The 20052-nt window shown below is 36.6% G+C and overlaps 1 protein-coding gene across 2 annotated transcripts in view; it reads right to left on the bottom strand.

Annotated features, from left to right (window-relative positions):
* Positions 1-20052, bottom strand: part of LOC118183435 (uncharacterized) — a 34653-nt gene that overhangs the window by 5109 nt on the left and 9492 nt on the right. For both annotated transcript variants that reach the window (XM_035352969.2, XM_035352968.2), the window contains exons 3-4: positions 17805-17966; positions 1723-1883 (exon numbers count right to left, since the gene is read on the bottom strand). In XM_035352969.2, the coding sequence (XP_035208860.2) occupies positions 1723-1883; positions 17805-17966 (323 nt within the window). The remainder of the gene's footprint in view (positions 1-1722; positions 1884-17804; positions 17967-20052) is intronic.

Below are 20052 nucleotides of genomic sequence, written 5' to 3'. Positions count from 1 at the left end.
TCATTACGTTCTTTCTTTCTTTCCCCCCAAAGGTCCGGTTGGAAGCCAGTTTTTCATCATGTAAGTTAAGTACTATGTGACAGAACTATTAACGTCTGCCACATAAAAAGGATTTCAAACAACTACTAAACAACATGGAGCAAGAAGCATTCAGAGAATTAGCATAACATTTCTTTTAGGTTGTATCTAATTGGCTGCAAAAAACAGAAACAGGAAAATATTCTAATTTAAATTTCTGTAGCTGATTCGCTAGGTTTTTAAAACAGACTGAGTCTAAAATTTCTCCGAGTATCATCTAGGAAAAGGCAAATGAAAAAACTAATACAGGAACATCCGGGATTCTTAACAAGTAAAAGCACAGTTTATTGTATTCGTGACATTTCAGAGGCTTTCCAAAACTATTAAAATAGTAGTAAACACATAAAAAGAACGTCTGATACTTTAGTGCGTTGTGATCACCTGGGATTGTTACCTGCTAGGTTACAAGTACAGTGGCAGATACGTAACGTAAGGATGGCGAGAAGCTCAGTGGAAGATAGTCCTAGTGATACCTCTTTTGTTGCTAAGATTAGAATGGGAAGTCTATAGGTAGAGTAAGCGGCAAATTTTATAAAAAAATGTTAGTCTTAATGTTAGTAAAAGAAGGTAGAAGATTGTTATGTATAATTTCCAAACTCTGATATTTTCAGCTATGATGTGATATACGCATTTAATCTGAATTTTAGTTTTTGTCATTTTGGAAATCTAAGAGGACCATAAGATCAGGCTTAAAGCACTTCACAAATTTAACGCAGGAAATTTGTGAGTTCGAGTTTTATAGTAATCTTTTCAGAAACAGGAAAAACTATAGAAACTATGACATGCCATCATTCAAAATGCAATTACTCTCATAAGAATCCACGAAAAATAGTTTATTTTCATCTATAATCGAAAATAATAATAATATTTGTTTTTCCAATGGCAGATTGTGAACAGTTACAGTGTAACACAGTGCATTAATTTATACAAGGCCAGATCTGATGGTCTCTTTATTATGAAGACACCTAATAGGTGGGCCACCATCGCTTCCTATTAAGGGACGGACAGTTACAACCGTGCTTTCTCCGGGATTCAAACCCAGGCCCTTCGGTATCGCAGTCAGGCTTCCCTAACCACTATATTGTCTGGGCGGCGTAATAAGAATATTGATAATATAAAAGCGTGTGATTTTATTGAAATATTTTCATATTAATTTCCCAGTGAGAGAATGTTAATATAAAAATTATCAGAAAGAGATAATATATAACTTTCGCAATTTAGATTCTGATTTTATTCCTCTAATTATAAAATTAGGTAAGTGTGTAAGAAACTGTAACGCTGGCTTATATTAATATTCATATCCGAAAAATGTAATAATAATTAGCTGACATGCTGTAATCAAAAACGCAGTTATTTTTGTAAAAATGCAAACTAAAGATTTTGCTTTCATCTGGAAATGAGAGTAAAAATGTCAAAATAAAAATAAAGGATTTTATATTATTGCTTTAGTATTTATTTTCAATGATATAATAATATTTTATGGGTATACAGAAATTACCATAAACGTGATACATGAAAATCAATTACCAAACCTTCCTAGTTAAATAGCGTTCTCATTCCTTTAATAATAAATTTTGGCGAGTACAAAACTATTACATTATTGTTATTAAATTTTGCAGAAGTGTGCTAATTTTTTATAATTACCTTTGTTGGTGTCGCTATAATCCCCCAAAAATGAGGTATAAATAAATTTGCACTGTAACTCATCCGACACCAAGGGTTTTTGGATTTTGAACTCGTATGCTGGTCCACTTCGATCAAAAGCGGTTGAGTGTGAACATACATTTGTTCTCTGTTGTTGGCTCCTTAAAATAAACAATGAATCAGACACAATATGATAATTTTGAGTTACATTAATAACTCTTGTTTGATAGAGTAATGAAAACTGTCGAAATTTATTAACAAGTACACTCTTCCAATCAACATTTTAATTAATTCGATATTTTACTCAAATATTTACATTAAGAAATTTATATCAGGAAAAAATTGTATATGAACGCAAATTAAAAGCTAAATGAATATTAAGGAAAGAATTATATTATATTACTTATTCTTTTCTTAATGGTGCTTTACAATAGTGATTATATGAAGTTAAGATTTTGCAATAGTGCAACCACAGAATTAATATTGAAAAACATAAAATCTGTATGTACACTGTGTTAAAAAAAGGGGGGGCAGTTCTATATCTCCCGTTCTACAGGGCCGATTGAAGAAATATTCAACTTGCGTTTTTCATGTCTCTAAAGCGCGACTTAGGATATGTATTAGATTTATACATAGCATTGTTCTAATATAGGTATTTTGACATAAAATAGGACTTTTTCTGAAATGACATGCCAATGTTTTTCCATATTTCAATTCTACAACTCAAATTATGCCAAACTGCCAAGTTTTGTAAAAATCGCAGCAGTAGTTTTTAAAAAATTAGCTCTCAAAATTTTAACTCCTGAATGTTAATTGAATTTTATATATATTTATTAATATCTCTTTTTTATTAAACTTACTTGATTCTGTCTTCCAGAATTCAAAATATAGGCTTAATCCAAATATAATTCGCACATTTTTTATGATTTATTTTTAAAATTTGTATTTTTAAATATTTTTTATAAATTTTTCAAAAAAATTATATTATAACCTATAAAATTTTTAACATCATCTTAAAATACTAGATGTATTTCTAGGCACACCTGCAAAAAAACTAGAGTTTTTTATTCACAATTTCCTAAGATATACGTGAATTTACATATTGGCATGCTTTGAAATTTAGCATATTCGTTACAAGCGATAATAAGGCCAAATGTGGTTCATGCACTATGTTAAAAATTATTTGAAAGTAATTAGCGTGACCTTTTTTTCCGCTCGTTTACAGTGAAAAACAGGAAAATAGATTGCTATAAATTATGAAGTTCGCCGAGTAAATTATTCTTGGCGCAAACTGAAAAAATTTTCTCCAAGATAAATTTTTAAATTTATCCACAAATTTCACAGAAAATTTTACAAAATTTAATATATAGGCATAATGTGAATCGTAGAATCGAAACATGAAAAAAAAAACTGTCATGTCATTTGAAAACAAGGTTCTATTTTGTGTCAAAATACCTATAATAGAACAATGCTATATATAAATCTAACACATATCCTAAGTCGCGTTTTGAGACATGAGACATGAAAAACGTAAGTTGAATTTCGTCAATCGGCACAGTAGAACCGGAGAAATAGAACTATCCCCATTTCCCCCCCCTCCGCAGTGTACATGCATTATTTAAAACCGTAAACAGATATAAAGCCGTACCTTACCAGTTTAAATGAGGCACTTCAAGTAAAATTGGAAAAGCGATGTTAATTATCTGCATAAGCAAAACGGGTCAAAACTTCGAGTTTAATATGACATAGATTACCTTCTGTGGGCAGTAAAATTATATAATTCATGATTACATTATTACATTATCAAAATATAATGAACTAATAGCACGGTTACTATTGTAATATATACATTCGTATTGTAATACAGGATTTCATCTAGAGCGAAAGTAATCACTAAAGATATATTCCATTTCTAAGAAATACCTCAAGGATTGATAAAAAATTTGAGCGAAGTTTTTTAATGATGTTTTGACTAAATGATGTGACTAGCAGACTATTTTAGATGAATTAACTTAAGGTAAGAGCTTAACACAACAGTTGTTATTTGCATTACGATATTATTTAACGGATAGGGAAAATGCCATTTTATTAGTGAAGTATTATTAAAAACAGTCAAGAAAAAGAAAATGCTTGCAAATGATTAATAGGGAGAGATGAAATATGTAACAGAAATTTAGTATAACTAAATGTTATTGAAATATGCGTCACATATAGTGATCAAGCTGGCTAACATTATAACTAAGATAATGAAATAAAAGATTGCAAAATTACATTTACTGAATTCTTCACGAAATTTTTTACTATGCAAATTCTTGTGCCTTGAGGTTTAAAATTACTAGCAGAAGGATAGCGAAGTTTTTAATCTTGTATTTAGAGAAAAGTTCATCTTTTTATTTTGTTCCTTACACATTAGGAAACTACTCTCTAAAGTAGATGCTGAATCACTAAGAAAAACATCCGAGCTAATTTACACATTTCAACTGAAACAGCATATGAAAATATTCTACTGAAAGTCTTAGGGACAATAATAACTAGCATCCTAGAAACATACTAATATTTTTAGAGAAAAAATGGTATGGCATAGTGACAAATGACAAAATAGGACATTAAATATGGCAAAATTATATGATGATAAAAATGGCGTGATCTAGTCATTTTGTCACACACTCATGCTTGGAGAACTTAATTATTAATATGTTACATTTAATCCCGCTTACATCAAATTACGGAATTCTTTCCTAAATATCTACTATATGTTATAACTCGATAAATAATAAGATATTAATAACAAAATATCTATATATATACAAGGTGGTCATAAAAAATTCCTCGATATATGAACTCCTAGCGGCTTATCCTCTCAACAAATCGAAGCGAAATTTTAGAATAATGTTATTTGAAGGTATGTGCTCCAGATTGCGATGATTTAACATAATAAAGCTCTCAAGGTTATGGTTAGGACAAAAACATTGCGAAATTTTCGAATGGCAACACCCACTTTTCCCTGCGTAAATTGATTAGCGTACTGAAAAACCATAAACTGCTTTAAAACGATTCACGTATGACGAAAATTGCTAGTGTGAAACATTTGCAAAGAACAGTATTGCAAAGGACCAGTCACAAAAACTAGAGGAAAGGGGAGGAACTTTTATTGGAATTACAAAGTTTTCAACGTGTACAGCGTTTCATAATAAAATCATATCCCATAATTCTGCAGTTTCGTGGCCACCGCTATTCCCGAACTCAGTTTGAGGGATTTCTGCTACTGGTGTTATCTGAAATCTAAGGCTTACATCAAATCCACAAAATTTGTCAGTAATGAAAGAAAGATACCATAAAGCGTGATGTTATACAGGTTCCTCCTGCAATGTTACGTTCGCCATTGTTCTCAACGTATCCCGTATGCAATGCGTTATCATCTCTGAAGGTGGGCTAATTGGAAACTAATTCCAATAAAAGTCTCTTCATTGCATTGCCATAGGTCCTTTACAATACTCTTCTTTGCAAATGTTTTACGCTGGCAGTTTTCATCCTGCCTGTAGCGTTCCAACGCCGTTTACGGTTTTTTTCATACGCTGATCAATTTGCGCAGGAAAACAGTGGGTGTTGCCATTCGAAAATTTCAAAATGTTTTCACTGTAAACGTAATCATGAGAGCTCTACTGTTTTAAATCCCCCAAACCTGGAGCGCATAACTTCAAATAACAACATCTGAAATTTCATTTCGATTCGTTGAGCAGATAGGCCGCTAGGGGTTCATATATTGGGGAAGATTTTTTTATGACCACCCTTATATATATATATACATATATATATTGTTTCACAAGAAAATAGTAAAGTTAAATTAAATTTAAATAATTCTCTTGCGCCATTGCTGCAAGGAATGAAATTTGAATTTAACAAATATTCTCTATTCGTATAAAGCAAATATAAAATAACCTAGAATTATACAGAATATTTGTTAAATTCATATATATATATATACATATATATTATTACAAAACGTATTCATATACCATCTCCAATAAACGTAAATTCAATTAAAGCCACGAATTATTAAAAGAAAAAAATCAATGAGTTTTTGAATTAGTATTTTAAAAAAGTATTTCCTAGACCTTAAACAGAGCGTATCAGTACAGCGGTGACAAACTTTCAAGAGAGTTAAAGTACAACTAGACGATGGGAAATCAGCAATTGCATGGTTTGAAACGCTTTCCTGTCCCGGTAGTGACGACACAAATTACAAGATAGAAAGGACACGATCAGGGTGAGAAAACATATTTATTATGCTTAGTACAGCAGAAGCCACTAAATAAGAACAAAAACAGACAACAATCATCATCAAAGAAGGTGTTCGAAATTACGACCCCTCACCATGATGCAGGAACCGTATGTCATGCATCTTCCATGCATGGGAGTTGTGATGCATCACAGTTCGGGGTCGTAATTTCGAACACCTTCTTTGATGATGATTGTTGTCTTTTTTCCCCTTATTTCTTGGTTTTTTCTATACTTAGCATAATAAACTTGTTTCCTCACCTTGTTCGTATTCTTCCTTTCTTGTGATATGTGTCGTCACTACCGCGACAAGAAAGCGCTTCCGACCAATCATTGTTATGTGATTTCGCATCGTCTAGTGTACTCGACCTCTCCTGAAAGTTTGTCACCGCTGTACTGATACACCCTGTATATATAATGTAAAATTAATTAAAATAATTACATTTAAAATTCATCCCATATTCAGTTCAAAAGAAGCAATATGCAAAAAACCAGAGGCATAACGACAAAGTGCATTATAGGTGAAACAATGGCAAAACCAAAAATGGAAAGGAAAAAAAGAAATTTAGACCTTTCCCTGCATCTTCGTCAGGGGGTTGGTGGAGCTAAAGAAGTAAATACAGCAGCCTCTTTCTGTACTCACAAAGACACAAACTGAAGTTTAATACTAATTTTCATTTGTTATTTTTTCAAATGTTGGATTGCTTCTGTTTTCATGCCCCCTCCCTTTTTCGACTCTGTTCGCTTTAATAGGAAATAACTTTTATTATATTTTTAAGCCTTATTTACGATTTTTGATGCTATAAATTTGCCGAAGTTTTTTTATTCTGACCTGTATGATTGTTTGAATTTACATGTTTCTTTTTTGGACTCGCTGTGCTCAAAATAAAAAAATAAGCTTTCTTAAGCGCTTTTATGATTTTGATGCTATACTTTTTCAAATTTTTGTACTACTTACTACGGCCTATAAGATTCGGACTGATAAAGACATAGATTACTTTGATTAATTTTCTGAGATTATTTTAAGTATTAAACTTTAATTTTTCTCTCTGTTAGCTTAGAAATAGGCTCATATGTTTACTTCTTTCGTTGCACCAACCACCTGATGATGATGCAGTGAAAGATGTTAAGTTCTTTTTCCTTTTAATTTTTGGGTTTGCTATTTTTTGCACCTATCGCGTAATTTGCCATTCTGCTTTTTTTTTTTTTTTTTTTTTTTTTTTTTTTTTTGCGCATGTTTGTTTGGAACTGAATATGGGAGGATTTTAAAAGTATTTATTTTTATTTATTTTGCATTATTATCATCACTTGTTGCTGCTTTCAGGCACAAATGGATTAGGTTTTGAATTGCTTTTACTTTGTATTTATTCATTTATGCATACAGGGTGTCCCGCAAATGTTGCGACAAACTTCTGAAGGAGATAGGGCACATCATAAGGATTAAGAATTGCATAGGAACCCATGCTCAGAAACGTTATTGTACGCCGCCAGCGGCTGCTTCACAAGAGTGTGCTAATGGGGAGTGAGGATTGCCTCATTCGAGCCGTAAGCACCATACGAAGAGCATGGAACGTTACACAAACAGAGAACTTGCAGAGATGCATTTAGTGTATGGAATAGCTGAGGGTAATGGACGAACCAACTGCAGGCATTTATCGAGGACACTTCTCCGACAGACATCAACCACACCACAGTTTGTTTGCATGTCTGCATCAAAATTTGTGCGACTACGGGTCATTAAGAAGTGGCACGACAAGTGAGGGCAGGCCACTATCAACTCGTTCAGCCGTTAGAGAAGAAAGCGCGTTGGATACGGTGGAGAGTAATCCAAGGACCAGTATATGTGCCATTGCCTCTCAATTAATAATGACTCATACCAGTGTCCAGCGTGTCTTGAACGTCGAGTCCTTCCACTCTTTTCGTCTCCAAAGGGTTCAGTTACTGCTCCCCGATGACCATCCTGAACGTGTGCGTTTCGCACAGTGGTTTCTGCAAGAAAGTGCCCGCGATGTTAATTTCCCAGCTTATGTGTTGTTCACGGATGAGGCCACATTCATTAGGGATGGCGTATTCAATCACCACAATCAACATTTATGGGCTCAAGAAAAACCCCACGGTGTGCGGCACAACAACTCTTTAAAGCTAATGAGTGAGTTTGGTCAGTGACTGCTTAGTTGGGTCGTACCTTTTCCCATATAGGTTGAATGCCGCGAATTATCTGATCTTTCTGGAGCAGGTTCTTTCCGGCTTGCTTGACGATGTTCCAGCAATTGTGAGGCGTAACATGTGGTTCCAACATGATGCCTGCTCATTTTGGATTAGATGTTCGTAGAAATTTGAACAGATCATTCCCACATCGATGGATTGGGCTTGGTGGATCGGATCCCTGGCCGCACGCTCACCGGATTTATCAAACCTTGATTTCTTTTCGTGTGAAACCATCAAAAGTGTCGTGTATCACGATTTTGTTGTGTCTGAAATGGATCTTGTGGCAAGACTCGCCTGCTCAGTTGCTACAATCAAATAAACTCCCGGTGTGTTTGAACATGCCCGGCAGTCAATGGTCCGTAGGTATCAAGCATGTTTGGCGTCTGATAGTGCAGACTTCGAGCATCTGTTATAACATTCAAGCTGTTGTATACCATTTGTATTCGTGTTCAATAAATGTTTCAAATTAATCACTCTCTCGTTTCCTTTCCCATCTTCTACCTCTGCTACCACTTACCCCTGACATTTCTGGGCATGGGTTCCCATGCAATTCTTAATCCTTATGATGTGTCCTTCCTCCCCCAAAAGCTCGTCGCAATATTTACGGGAAACCCTCTATATGTACATTTCATCTTTAACAGAATATAGATAGAAAGTAGAAACATTTTCGAAGACGAATGAATATAATTTAAATTAGACGAAAAAGCAAACTTAATGTGGTTTAGATGTTGAATAATAAGTTTATCAGCTTCCATGGTGATGAGATAAAGGTACCTCATCCTCTAAGGACCAAAAGTGTTGACTGTGTTTTCAGTTCTTACCGCATATTGCATTTTTTTAAAAGTTTTGTTTTATATTTCGTATTTTATCAAAAATTTTAAATGTTTTCTTTTTCTTTAGAGCAGTATCATATATGTTACTTCCAGTGTATATGTTACTTCCGCTGTCAGTAGTGTTTTGAATTCTCATAGCCATTCTTATCTTCCACACTCTTGTCTTCATTTTCTCTTTTTATAATATCAGCGTCAAAACAGAATCGAGTTTCAGCTGAGTCGACAATAATCTAGTCGTAGAAGGATTTCCAGTTACACAGTTTTCAGTGCGTTTTTTCAGTGTTACACGAATACTACAAAATTTCAGTTAAATCACATTTGTGCGAGGTGTTAATTCATTTCAGATTCAATATTTCCATAAAATCCAGAGTGCTGAAAGCATTATTAAATTATACCCTCAGTTATATGTTCTCATGTTTTATTGGTGACACTTATACTGTTAAGTAAACTGATTTTAAGTTTGATAACCAGGCGTAAGTTTACTAGTGTATTATACAACCCGTTTCCGATGCCCACATTTAAACGCATATTTGATTCCATGAGTGTAGAAATGGTACTTGGAGAAAATAAATTCTGTTATTTCCCTATTAGCTGTGCAGAGCAGGTGTCCGAAAGCAAACACATTTTGTGCCTTTTTTTTATTGCAGTGATGAAGCCTGGATTTGAATAATTACCTTGTAATCCAGAAACCTTTCCTAAATGCATCTATGTTTGTCAAAAATAAGCATCGCTTGAATCATCGATGTTATTTATTTTTACTCATCACTAATAAGGATTGCACGCCAACCTTAAACTCGCAATATCTTTGAAGAAATTATACATAAATATGCTCATCGAAAAATACATAACAATAAAAAATTTAGTTGCAAAAACGCTACACATGAGTATATAAAAACAATGAATTTAAAAATATTTGGTAGTGTAATCAAAGGTTAGGCTATGAGCATTTGTTCAAGTTATCTAGAAAGGATATTCTATATCATTTCTTGTAGAAACATTAGGTATTTTTGAAAGCAGGACAGATGAAAAATGAGCAACGCTTTCACCGGGAATCGAACCGCGGACCTCTGGAATACGCGCCCCGCGTGTAGACCACCCAACCACGAAGGCATGCCGGCGGGAGAAATACCTTACATACTCCTCCTTTTAAAGGGCGACTGGGATTAGGGGACACAATCGCCAAATCCTGTTGATGAAGAATCATCATTCACCACCCTTTTAGTTTGGACGTCACTTTAGAGACATTAGGTATTTTTTAAAACAGGAGAGATAAAAAAATGAGCAACACCTTCACCGAGAATCGAGCCTCGGACCTCTGGAATACGCGTCCAGCGTGCAGGCCAACCCACCACGAAGATATGCCAAGAAGGCGGGAGAAATACCTTATATCCTGGAGAATTGGTCTATACGCAGAGATAAGAGGTCGTATGAATTTTGCTCTCACATTTTGCTTCACGGTGAACGGAATATTCAGCCTTACAAGAGATTTTTTTGTATCTGCAGTTACAGCAAAGCACTAGGACTTCAGTAGTGTAAGTTTCATCATTATTCAGTGATTATTTAATTAATTTTCTAAGTATTACTGTTCCGGCTTGTGTTCCTGACCGTTGTTACTTTAACACAGTAAAGCGGTTACCCGACCCTCCTTCCTTCTGCTGATAAGAAAAAGGAACTTTAGCATTCTCCCCTCCTCTCAGTCTCGGACACAGGCAGCGCAGGGGTGCGCTTGTAATCGAATACTACTCTAAATCCACCCCTTCCAAATTCGCTTTTTTTTTTTTTTTTTTTCCTTCAAAACAAGAAGGAAAAGATTGTCAACTGCCATCTTTGGCCACATAAGAGTAGTAATCATCTTACGACTGTCAGTGTATTTGATTTATTTTTTTTTTAGTACTACACATCATTCTTGCCAAGTGCGTGTTTGCATTCAGCTCAAGCAGTATTTTCCTCCATTAGTGCTACAGTGCAATTCCTCATCAAGTTCATATCTGTGAAAGTGTGTACATTGCTTAATGCAATTTCTCATCCAAGTTCATATCTGTGAAAGTGTGTGCATTGCTTATTTTGAAAGAAATTTTAACGCTTACGAAGTATTTACCTCTTACATACCCCAGTCTGAACTAGTGCTATAGCACATACTCAATATATGTAAAGAAGATTTTTGAAATTTCACCATACATCTCCTTATTCATTATTAATACCGGAAGTTTGTGCATCGTGTTCTCGCAGTACGGTACATACTTTATCGGCAGTGTATGCGATTTGATTGTACATCTCCTCATTCAAGTTTAATGCTACGAAGAGCTCCAGTATTAATCATATTATTCAGTGCTTTGATATAGTGCGTGTGAATATTATTCAGTACTTACTTAGTGCAGTGAAAAGTGCGTGTATTGTGCTCAAGTATTCATCTTTTCTTCATCAAGCGCGTAATTTTTATTCAGTGCTTACCGTGAGTGTGTGCATACGTTATTGCTCTTTTTTTTTTTTTTTTTTTTTTTTTAATCTTTTCTTTCATAGTGCTACAGCGCAAACTCAATATTTATGCAAGATAATTTATTTGTGAGATATCTTCATTCATCTCCTAATCAAATTTTCAGTGCTGTGAAAGTATAGTGTTTTTGCAGTTTTCTCATCTTATAGTGCTATAGTGCATACTTTACTGTCAGTTTATGTGATTTGATTGCGCATCTTCTCCTTCGAGTTTAGTCCTAGAAAGTGTGTGCATCGTGTTCTAATAGTCATTTTGTTATTATTCAGTGCTGTGTAATAGTGTGCGTGATTATCAGTCTGTGCTTACTTAGAACTGTTTAGTATATAAGGTTAAAATGTGTGCGTCACATTTTATATAAAACAAATATATATATATATATTTTCCTCTTATAGTGCTACAGCCCATACTCAATATACAAGAAAGTCTATGAGGTTTCATTATTCATTTCATTAGCTTATGAGGTTTCATTATACATCACCTCATCCACTTTAGTGCCGTGAAAGTGCACACATTGTGTTCTCGCAACTATCTAATCTATTATTGCTACGGTACATGCTTAGTACTCTAGCCCAAGTGCATGCGATCTGATCGTGCATCTCCTCATTCAAGTTTAGCGTCGTGAAGTGTGTTCATTGTGTTCCGCTACCTTTCCTTACACTGCTATCGCGTAAACTGAGTATTCCTGGAATATTGCAGGTGCATGTGTATCCATCATTCATCTCATCATTCGTTTTTTTATGCTCTGAAAGCATCTTCATTGTGTTCTCTTACTTACTATGCCTTCGGATACTCCCTCATCACCAGCCGGCACGGAGCATAAAATTCAACATTCTCTCCCTTCTGTTAAAGGTGCTGCTAGCACTACGACACCTAACTCCAGGTTGGAAGCAATCAACCACATCTGTAACCAACTCCAGTTATTCATCTTACAATCAAAGGAATCTCGCAGACTAAACGCTTCTGAAAGAAAGCAATTTACATCTTTTGTGAACACCGTTCGCATAACGTTAACGGAACAAGAGGTTTATCTCGCCCAGCTACAGGGACAAGTCTTGGCTCTGCAACAACAGCAACTCGCACACAGTTTACAGCCATCTCACGAGAATCCTCAACATTCCGAGTCTTTTCAAGCAGTGGAATCCTCAGCCCCAGAAGAACAGTCCACAAAAGAATATTCCTTCACTGAGGTGACACGAAAGAAGCGGAAAACTTCTCCACCTACAAGATCTTCTCCAGTTCAATCGGAGCACGTTCTATTATTAAGGTCAAAGAACTCCACACGGACACCCGAAGGGATTAAAGCTCAACTTTCGGCAGATTTGAAACCCTCCCAGCTAGGGATCACTTTAGTGCAGATTCGGCCGACAAGGTCCAGAGAGCTTCTCATCCGGTGTCGAGAAAAAGCTCACCTGCTACGCCTGAAACAGGCAATCGAGGACAGGCCAGCACTACTAGAGACACTTGAATTTCGGGAGCCCAAGCCAAGAAGGGAAAGTGTAATTATTTTTGGAGTACCTGAGAATCTAGGAAAAGAAGATCTAACAGCAGCACTTGTAGACCAACTGCCCAATTTCAATCCCAGTGCTTTTCAAATACGAGCAAGCCGTTCCGGGCAAAGCGGAAGGAAAAACTGGGTGATAGACATAGACCCTAAGTCAGCAGAACACCTAGTTAAGCTAGGCCGTCTTTTAGTGGGTTTTGAGTCTTGTCCTCTCCGTCCGTACATTAGGATCATACGCTGTTACAACTGCCAGGAGTTCGGTCACTATAGCAGGAACTGTAAAAACGCTCCAGTTTGCGCGAAGTGTGGTAACAGCCACCCGACGCAGGAGTGTAGCTCGGAAAAAGTGAGTTGCACTAATTGCTGCAGTAGTAATTCTGAAAAGGGGACCTCTTTCAGCACAGATCACCCAGCTACTTCAAGTTCCTGCCCAGTGTATGGAGCCCATTTCGAGAGTCTGAGAAGGACCACTGCAAAGAACTAAACCAAGATGACACTAAACAAACATATAGCAGGTCTTCGATTTTTACAGTGTAACTTGCAGAAGTGCTATGCAGCAACCATAAATACGCTGCAAGTAATGACACATACTGCTGCCAATGTCGGAATCTTCCAAGAGCCATACGTTTACAACGGAGTGATTCCTAGTGTTCCAACACACAGCAGAACGTTTCTCTCAAAGAATCAGCTAGCTGCGATTATTTACAGTGGCCCTCTCTCCCCTCTCCTAATGAAAATCACAGAGCATACAGTCTCCATCAGACTAGACACTAGTAATTGCAGCATTAATATTATTGCTGTGTATCTACCCCCGAGCGAAGATATTACCTCTCTATTAGAGGAACTTAATTCTAACCTTCTAACTGGGGCATCACACTGTATCATAGCAGGAGACTTTAACGCCACCAGTCAACTATGGGGTGCTGACTCGGAGAACCGAAGGGGAATTGCGGTACTCGAATTCTTGGACAGTAAGCATTTCATTGTCATCAACGCTCAGGACTCACCGCCTACCTTTGAAACATCTAGAGATCGAGGGTGGCCTGATCTAACAATATCAACTCCCAATACAACTCCGTACATACAAGATTGGACAGTGAGTGACCTGCCGTCACTCAGTGATCACAAAATTATTACTTACAGGCTGGATACTCCTATAGACTACATAATAAAGAAAAGATTCAAAACGGCATTTGGAGGACATTCCGTTTTACGGGAACACATTCGAGCGCACGTAGAGAAATTTATCAAAGATTTCAACAACTGCCAGGACAGAAACTCTTTAGATAATCTCTACGACTTACTAGTCACAAAAATAGTGCAAGCCGCCCACAAAGCATATCGTTTGAAATCTGTAAAGGTAAAACACTCGATATCCTGGTGGTCACCAGAGCTTAACACAGAGAGGAGCAGAGTTCGAGCACTTCGCAGAAAAGCACAATCCACGGTAGATCCATATCTACGGCAACTCAAAATGATAACATACAATAAAGCCAGAGCTTTATATAAAAGAAAAATTAAAGAGGCCAAGTTAATCTCATGGAGAACTTACTGTAGTAATGTCACTAAAGCCTTTGGACCTACTCAAAAGATAACATGTAACAAGGTGTTTCGTCCTACGACCCTTTCGCCTATGGTGAATAGCACTGCCTCATCCAACATCGAAGTAATCAGTGAGATCATAAATGCAGTTTTTCCTGATGATGATGAAAAGGATTTCTTAGAGGAGCAAGAGGAAGCGAGAAAAACCTACAGTATGAAATTTCGCCAAGTTACCAGAAGAGACGAACTCCCTCCTACGCAAATGGAAGTGGATAACATCATACGTACTCTGGCACCCAAAAAAGCTCCAGGTCCGGATGGAATTGATAATATCATCATTAGAGAGATACACCGGGAATTCCCAAAACTATTCCTAGCGGTCATTTCAGCTTGCTGGAAACATCAGTACTTTCCTAAAAATATGAAGTTGGCAGAAGTGGCGTTATTCCTAAAATCAGGCAAAACTCCGGCAGAACCTACATCTTACAGGCCAGTCTGTCTACTGCCAGCGCTCGGTAAGGTATTGGAAAGAGTAATTCTTTACAGATTGGACTTCTTCCTGCAAAGGAACAACGCTCTGCATCCCAACCAATATGGATTCCGAATGGGCAACTCAACTGAACATGCCATAAAAGACTTAATGGCCACTATCAAACAGAACAAGGATAACAATTTGCACTCACTGGCAATAGCCATTGACATCAAGGGAGCCTTTGACTCCCTTTGGTGGCCAGACGTAATAAATTTGCTGCACAACATAGCGTGCCCAACAGCCATTATTACCATCCTTCGCTCGTACCTTCAAGATCGAAGTGTACAAGTAACATCAGACAGCGGCATTTATGTCAAAAATGTCCTTAGAGGATGCCCACAGGGGTCATGCCTTGGACCAACACTGTGGAATATAGTGGCAAACTCGGCATTTCGTCAGTTTGAGAGCGTAGAATACGCTCGAATCATAGCCTATGCGGACGATTTTATGCTAGTTGTGGCAGGAAGGAGTAACCTCGAAATGAGATCTCAATACTGTCTTGATCTGTTCTCCCAATGGGCCAGAGCACATAAGCTTCAGATTTCGGCAGAGAAAACTAAAGCTTTGCTCATAGGACGCAGCAGGCAGCTAAGACGCAACCCAAGCATTAAACTCCATGGGATACCGGTAAAATGTTTCCCCCAATTGAAATATCTTGGGCTATTACTCGACAACAGACTTTCTTGGATGCCACATGTCAGGAATCTTAAGACTCGAATTAGCATCCTAAGCAACAACATGAGACGCATGACTTCACATAAATGGGGTATCTCATCTAAGCTACTAAAAATTTGGCATAGAACCATTACAGAAAGAGTAATAACTTATGGAGCAGCAATCTGGGGTGGCGAACTTACCTCTCATATGAAAAGATCCCTGCTCTCTATTCAGAGACAGCAGCTACTTCAAGTATGCAGGGCCTACCGTACCACGTCAACACTAGCCCTACAACAACTAGCAGGAATTCCTCCCCTAGATTTGATAGTAGAAAGGGAGGCAGCTATCGTAAGGGTTACCAGGCTGGGTCAAACTTCAACACTCTGGGGTCATAGTTATCACCACTCGGACTACGAGGAGCAAAACAACTGCAATAACTTTCATCCAGCAGCTTTTAATCTCTCTGACGGTATCAGTATAAACGACCAACCAATTCAGAGGTACAGTAATAACCTTTTCACAGATGGCTCCAAAACTGAGAACGGCACGGGCAGCGCCTTCTGTAGACTAGAAAATGGAGTTGTAACATTCGAGTGGAAAAGGAAATTAGGCTTGAACAACTCGGTATACCAAGCAGAGCTTCTAACTATCAGTGCTGCAATTAGATATGCGAACACATGTCAACAGGAGAAATTCTCCATACTCAGTGATTCTGCATCAAGTCTAACGGCTATCAAGTCAAAACAGCCGTAGTCCATTGGTATACAGAATTCAGAAACAGCTTCTGACAATGCCTATTTCGCAAAGACCCACTTTAAAATGGGTTCCCGCTCACACAGGGATTCAAGGCAATGAAGCCGCTGACCTACTGGCCAAGCAGGCAGCCAACTGTACGGATATATTAGAAAGACCAACTAAACTTCCTTGGTCTCATATTAAGCGAACAACTTTGACAAGTCTGCTACAAAATTGGCAAAGTAGATGGACAGAGGCAGAGGTAGGACGAAGGACATTTCGCTTACTGCCAAAAGTTAACATGGAAATAAAGACCCACTGTGCTAGCCTAAGACAGTTCTTGACAGGTCATGGACCATTCCCAGTATACCTGAACAGATTCAGACTTAGGGATACTCCTTTCTGCGAATGCGGAGAGGAAGGCGACACGGACCATTATTACTTCCATTGTGTACATACAAGAACCTGGCACTTGAAGAAACCAGCGGACTGTGCCTGGGCAATGTGGACGACTAACACACTCAAAAACAGAATAGCCCCTGATAAAATAGAGAAAATCTCAGAACACTGCCTAAGCAGAAACAACCGTGGATAATATTATAATGTTTCAAAAGTTCAGAACTTAAAGCAGATAACCAGAATAACGCTTAGTGCCTTGCAGTTAACAATATGTAAAAACTGTTATTAGTTTATAATATTCAACCTTGTTACTCTGGAGTCTTCCCCGCCGTGATGGTATATAATTCCGTTTGGTTCATGTCCGTGGTCGGAAGCCATCATAGCGGTGCACTCACTCACTCACTCACCTTATATCCTTTTACAGCATCTTTTCCCACTGGGATTTCCGTTTTTTTAAGGTTACTTTTGTACTAGAATATTGAAATACACTTGGCCCATTCAAAGTGCCTGGGCAATGAAAAAAATCTTAACTTTTTTCAAATTTTCAAATTCGTTCTTTGTAAATTGGTCAAATATAGCTGTTAAATGTAAATCGATGGGAATGCTTTCTGCTTATGCTATTCTGTTACTATTTTCAAGCAAATATTGCAAGTTCGATACACGTAATAGTTTGATATAACACGTAATAGTTTGAGGCATGATTGTAATTGAAATTCCTAAAATCAATCATTTCTATTTTTACAGAAAATTTTGCATTAATTTTTATTTTATTTGCAAGCAAAATAAGCTTAATCGGCGATTGAAATTATTCCATAGTGTAATAAGCAATACTCTGATTTTTTGGGGGGGGGGGAATTGGGTCATCAAGGTAAAGATACTAAGAGCAAAATCTTTGATACAAACCTTTAATGTATTTTTCCGCCCTGTCTATACCGTCTTCCAAAACCGATTTTAAGCTGCAAAGCCGAGGTGCTGTCAGCTTCAGAAATTTTGAAGATCTGTAGGAACGCTGCTGAATGAAATTTGGATGATCTTGAACAACTGAAAATTCAGGGCACGGCATACCTTAAAAAAAGTCAAAAGTTTAACATATGGTACATTTCCTAAATTGCTCTTTTTCTAAATGTATAGTTGTATAATAGTTCTTTCTTTATATGTAAGTTACATAAAAAATTAGTCAACTTATTTAAGGCAATAGGCTTTAGAAATATACAGAGCACGATTAATTATTAATTATTTTATTTTAATTATGGAATAGTATAACAAATCAGAAAACTCTTTGAAAGTTCCTCCATTGCTAAACTATATTTAAAAAGAACTGCTGTTCTTTTAAATGATTTTTGAATCATTGTAAATGAGTAAGATAATTTATTATAACAAAGAATGAAAGAATTTTATTATTAGATGTCCCTAATATCAGCCTACATGTCTTAGAAGTGTAATTTTTGTGGGCAAAAGAAACAGGATTGCATTTTCATCAAACAAAGAGAACACTCTTCTTTACATTTTTGAAAACGATATCGGTAAACAAGACATTTATTGCTGATTTTCACATATCCGAGCATAATACCATTCATGCATGGTGTCCTGAAAAATCATGGTTTGATTAGGTAGTGTACAGATCACTGTCAGGAGGTTTTGAGCAACAGTAGGGTCAGAACAAATTTTTGCCCAATGGCGCCCTAATTTTGAAAATAACGTCTGCGCGCCCATCTAACAGAGAAGAGTTCATTATTTTTCATGCCCAGCGATGAATTTGGTTTGCATTTCAGACGGGTTGTAAAAGGTAACTAATGTACTTCTAGATAAAAAATTTAGGGGCTCTTTAAAGTTGACTACAAATATTTTAGGAAAATTTCGAAGATTTCATCTACTGATTGTTCATGGTTACAAATTAATTATGAGCTTTTAGTTATGAGCCTGTTTTGCTACCTATGGTCTGCTACTCATTGATATCGAAAATCTTAAGTAATACTGATATGAAAGAAACCGTCTCCAAGGTCCTTCCAGTTTCCTGGATGACAATCTTTCTATTTCCTGTCTGCTGCATCCTGGAAATGAAAACCTTATACGAAACTGTTTATTCTGACGATATTCTTGAGAAGTATCAGACAATTTTCTTTCGTTGAAGGAAGCAAAATTAATAAGAAAACCTTTCTTTTGCTGTGTACGAAGCCAACTAGCGGTCGAGTGGTAAAGCCATTAAATACAGACAGTCAACCCAGGTTCAAATCCCGGCAAATGAGCGCATAGGAACTTTCATTGTTTTTTCCTTTGTAACGTGAATAAGAGCCTATTGCCATCAAAAGGTCCTCCACAAAGACATTTTTTTCCTTAGGCAAAAACTGCTCGAGTGTGTTGTCATGATCTACATCAGGGATGGGCCATCTACGGTCCGCGGGCCAACTCCGGACCGAATTTTCCGATCCGAGGCAAATTAAAAGAAATATATATTTATATATTATATATCCATCTCCTTTTCTACTTCATTTAAATATTATTTATTTTCTTTTTTTTTCCAAAGACCTGATGATCTTTTTACTTTATTTTTGTTATACAAAACATAAATAGACGGAAATAGCAAGCACAGGCAGCTTTCAATCGGTAAAGTGTTAAAAGCGGAAGTTCTTTGATAGTTATAGCTATAGATTGGCGCCAACAAGCGTTAACTCTTTCTTGGGGAGCAGACATATGAGAATCCAATATAGGTAAATTAGACCTCATATGTGGCAGACTGCGCATTTTTTAAGTTCCAGCCAGAGGCGTTTTCTTTTGGCGCGAGTTCTAATATTATTGACTGTGTATAGAAAGATTGCGGACGTATAGCATCGTTGTGAATAGTGATGAAATTATTAAAAGTATAGTGTAGCTAGTGTTTGTTTGAGTTATTCGTAAAATATTTCAACCCCAAAATGGCTACTAAGAAACGTAAAGTTAATTCAGAGTGCCGTGCTTTTAATGACGAATGGACTTGGAAATAATTTTTACAGTTGTAAAAATAAACCAGTGTGTCTCATCTGCAATGAAGCTGTAGCAGTCTTCAAAGAATAAAACATTTCACATCTAAGCATAAGAATTCCAATTATGAAGCAATGTCTGAATATGAAAGGAAACAAAATACTGAAAGTTTTTGTAAAAAATTATCAGGCCA

The sequence above is a fragment of the Stegodyphus dumicola genome, chromosome X1 (genome assembly GCF_044657685.1).
Source record: "Stegodyphus dumicola isolate Sdum_Otavi_A_Nest chromosome X1, ASM4465768v1".
NCBI classification, from domain to species: Eukaryota; Metazoa; Arthropoda; class Arachnida; order Araneae; family Eresidae; genus Stegodyphus; species Stegodyphus dumicola.
Note: the sequence above shows the minus strand (reverse complement) of the source record. Positions and strands in the feature narration are given on the sequence as shown.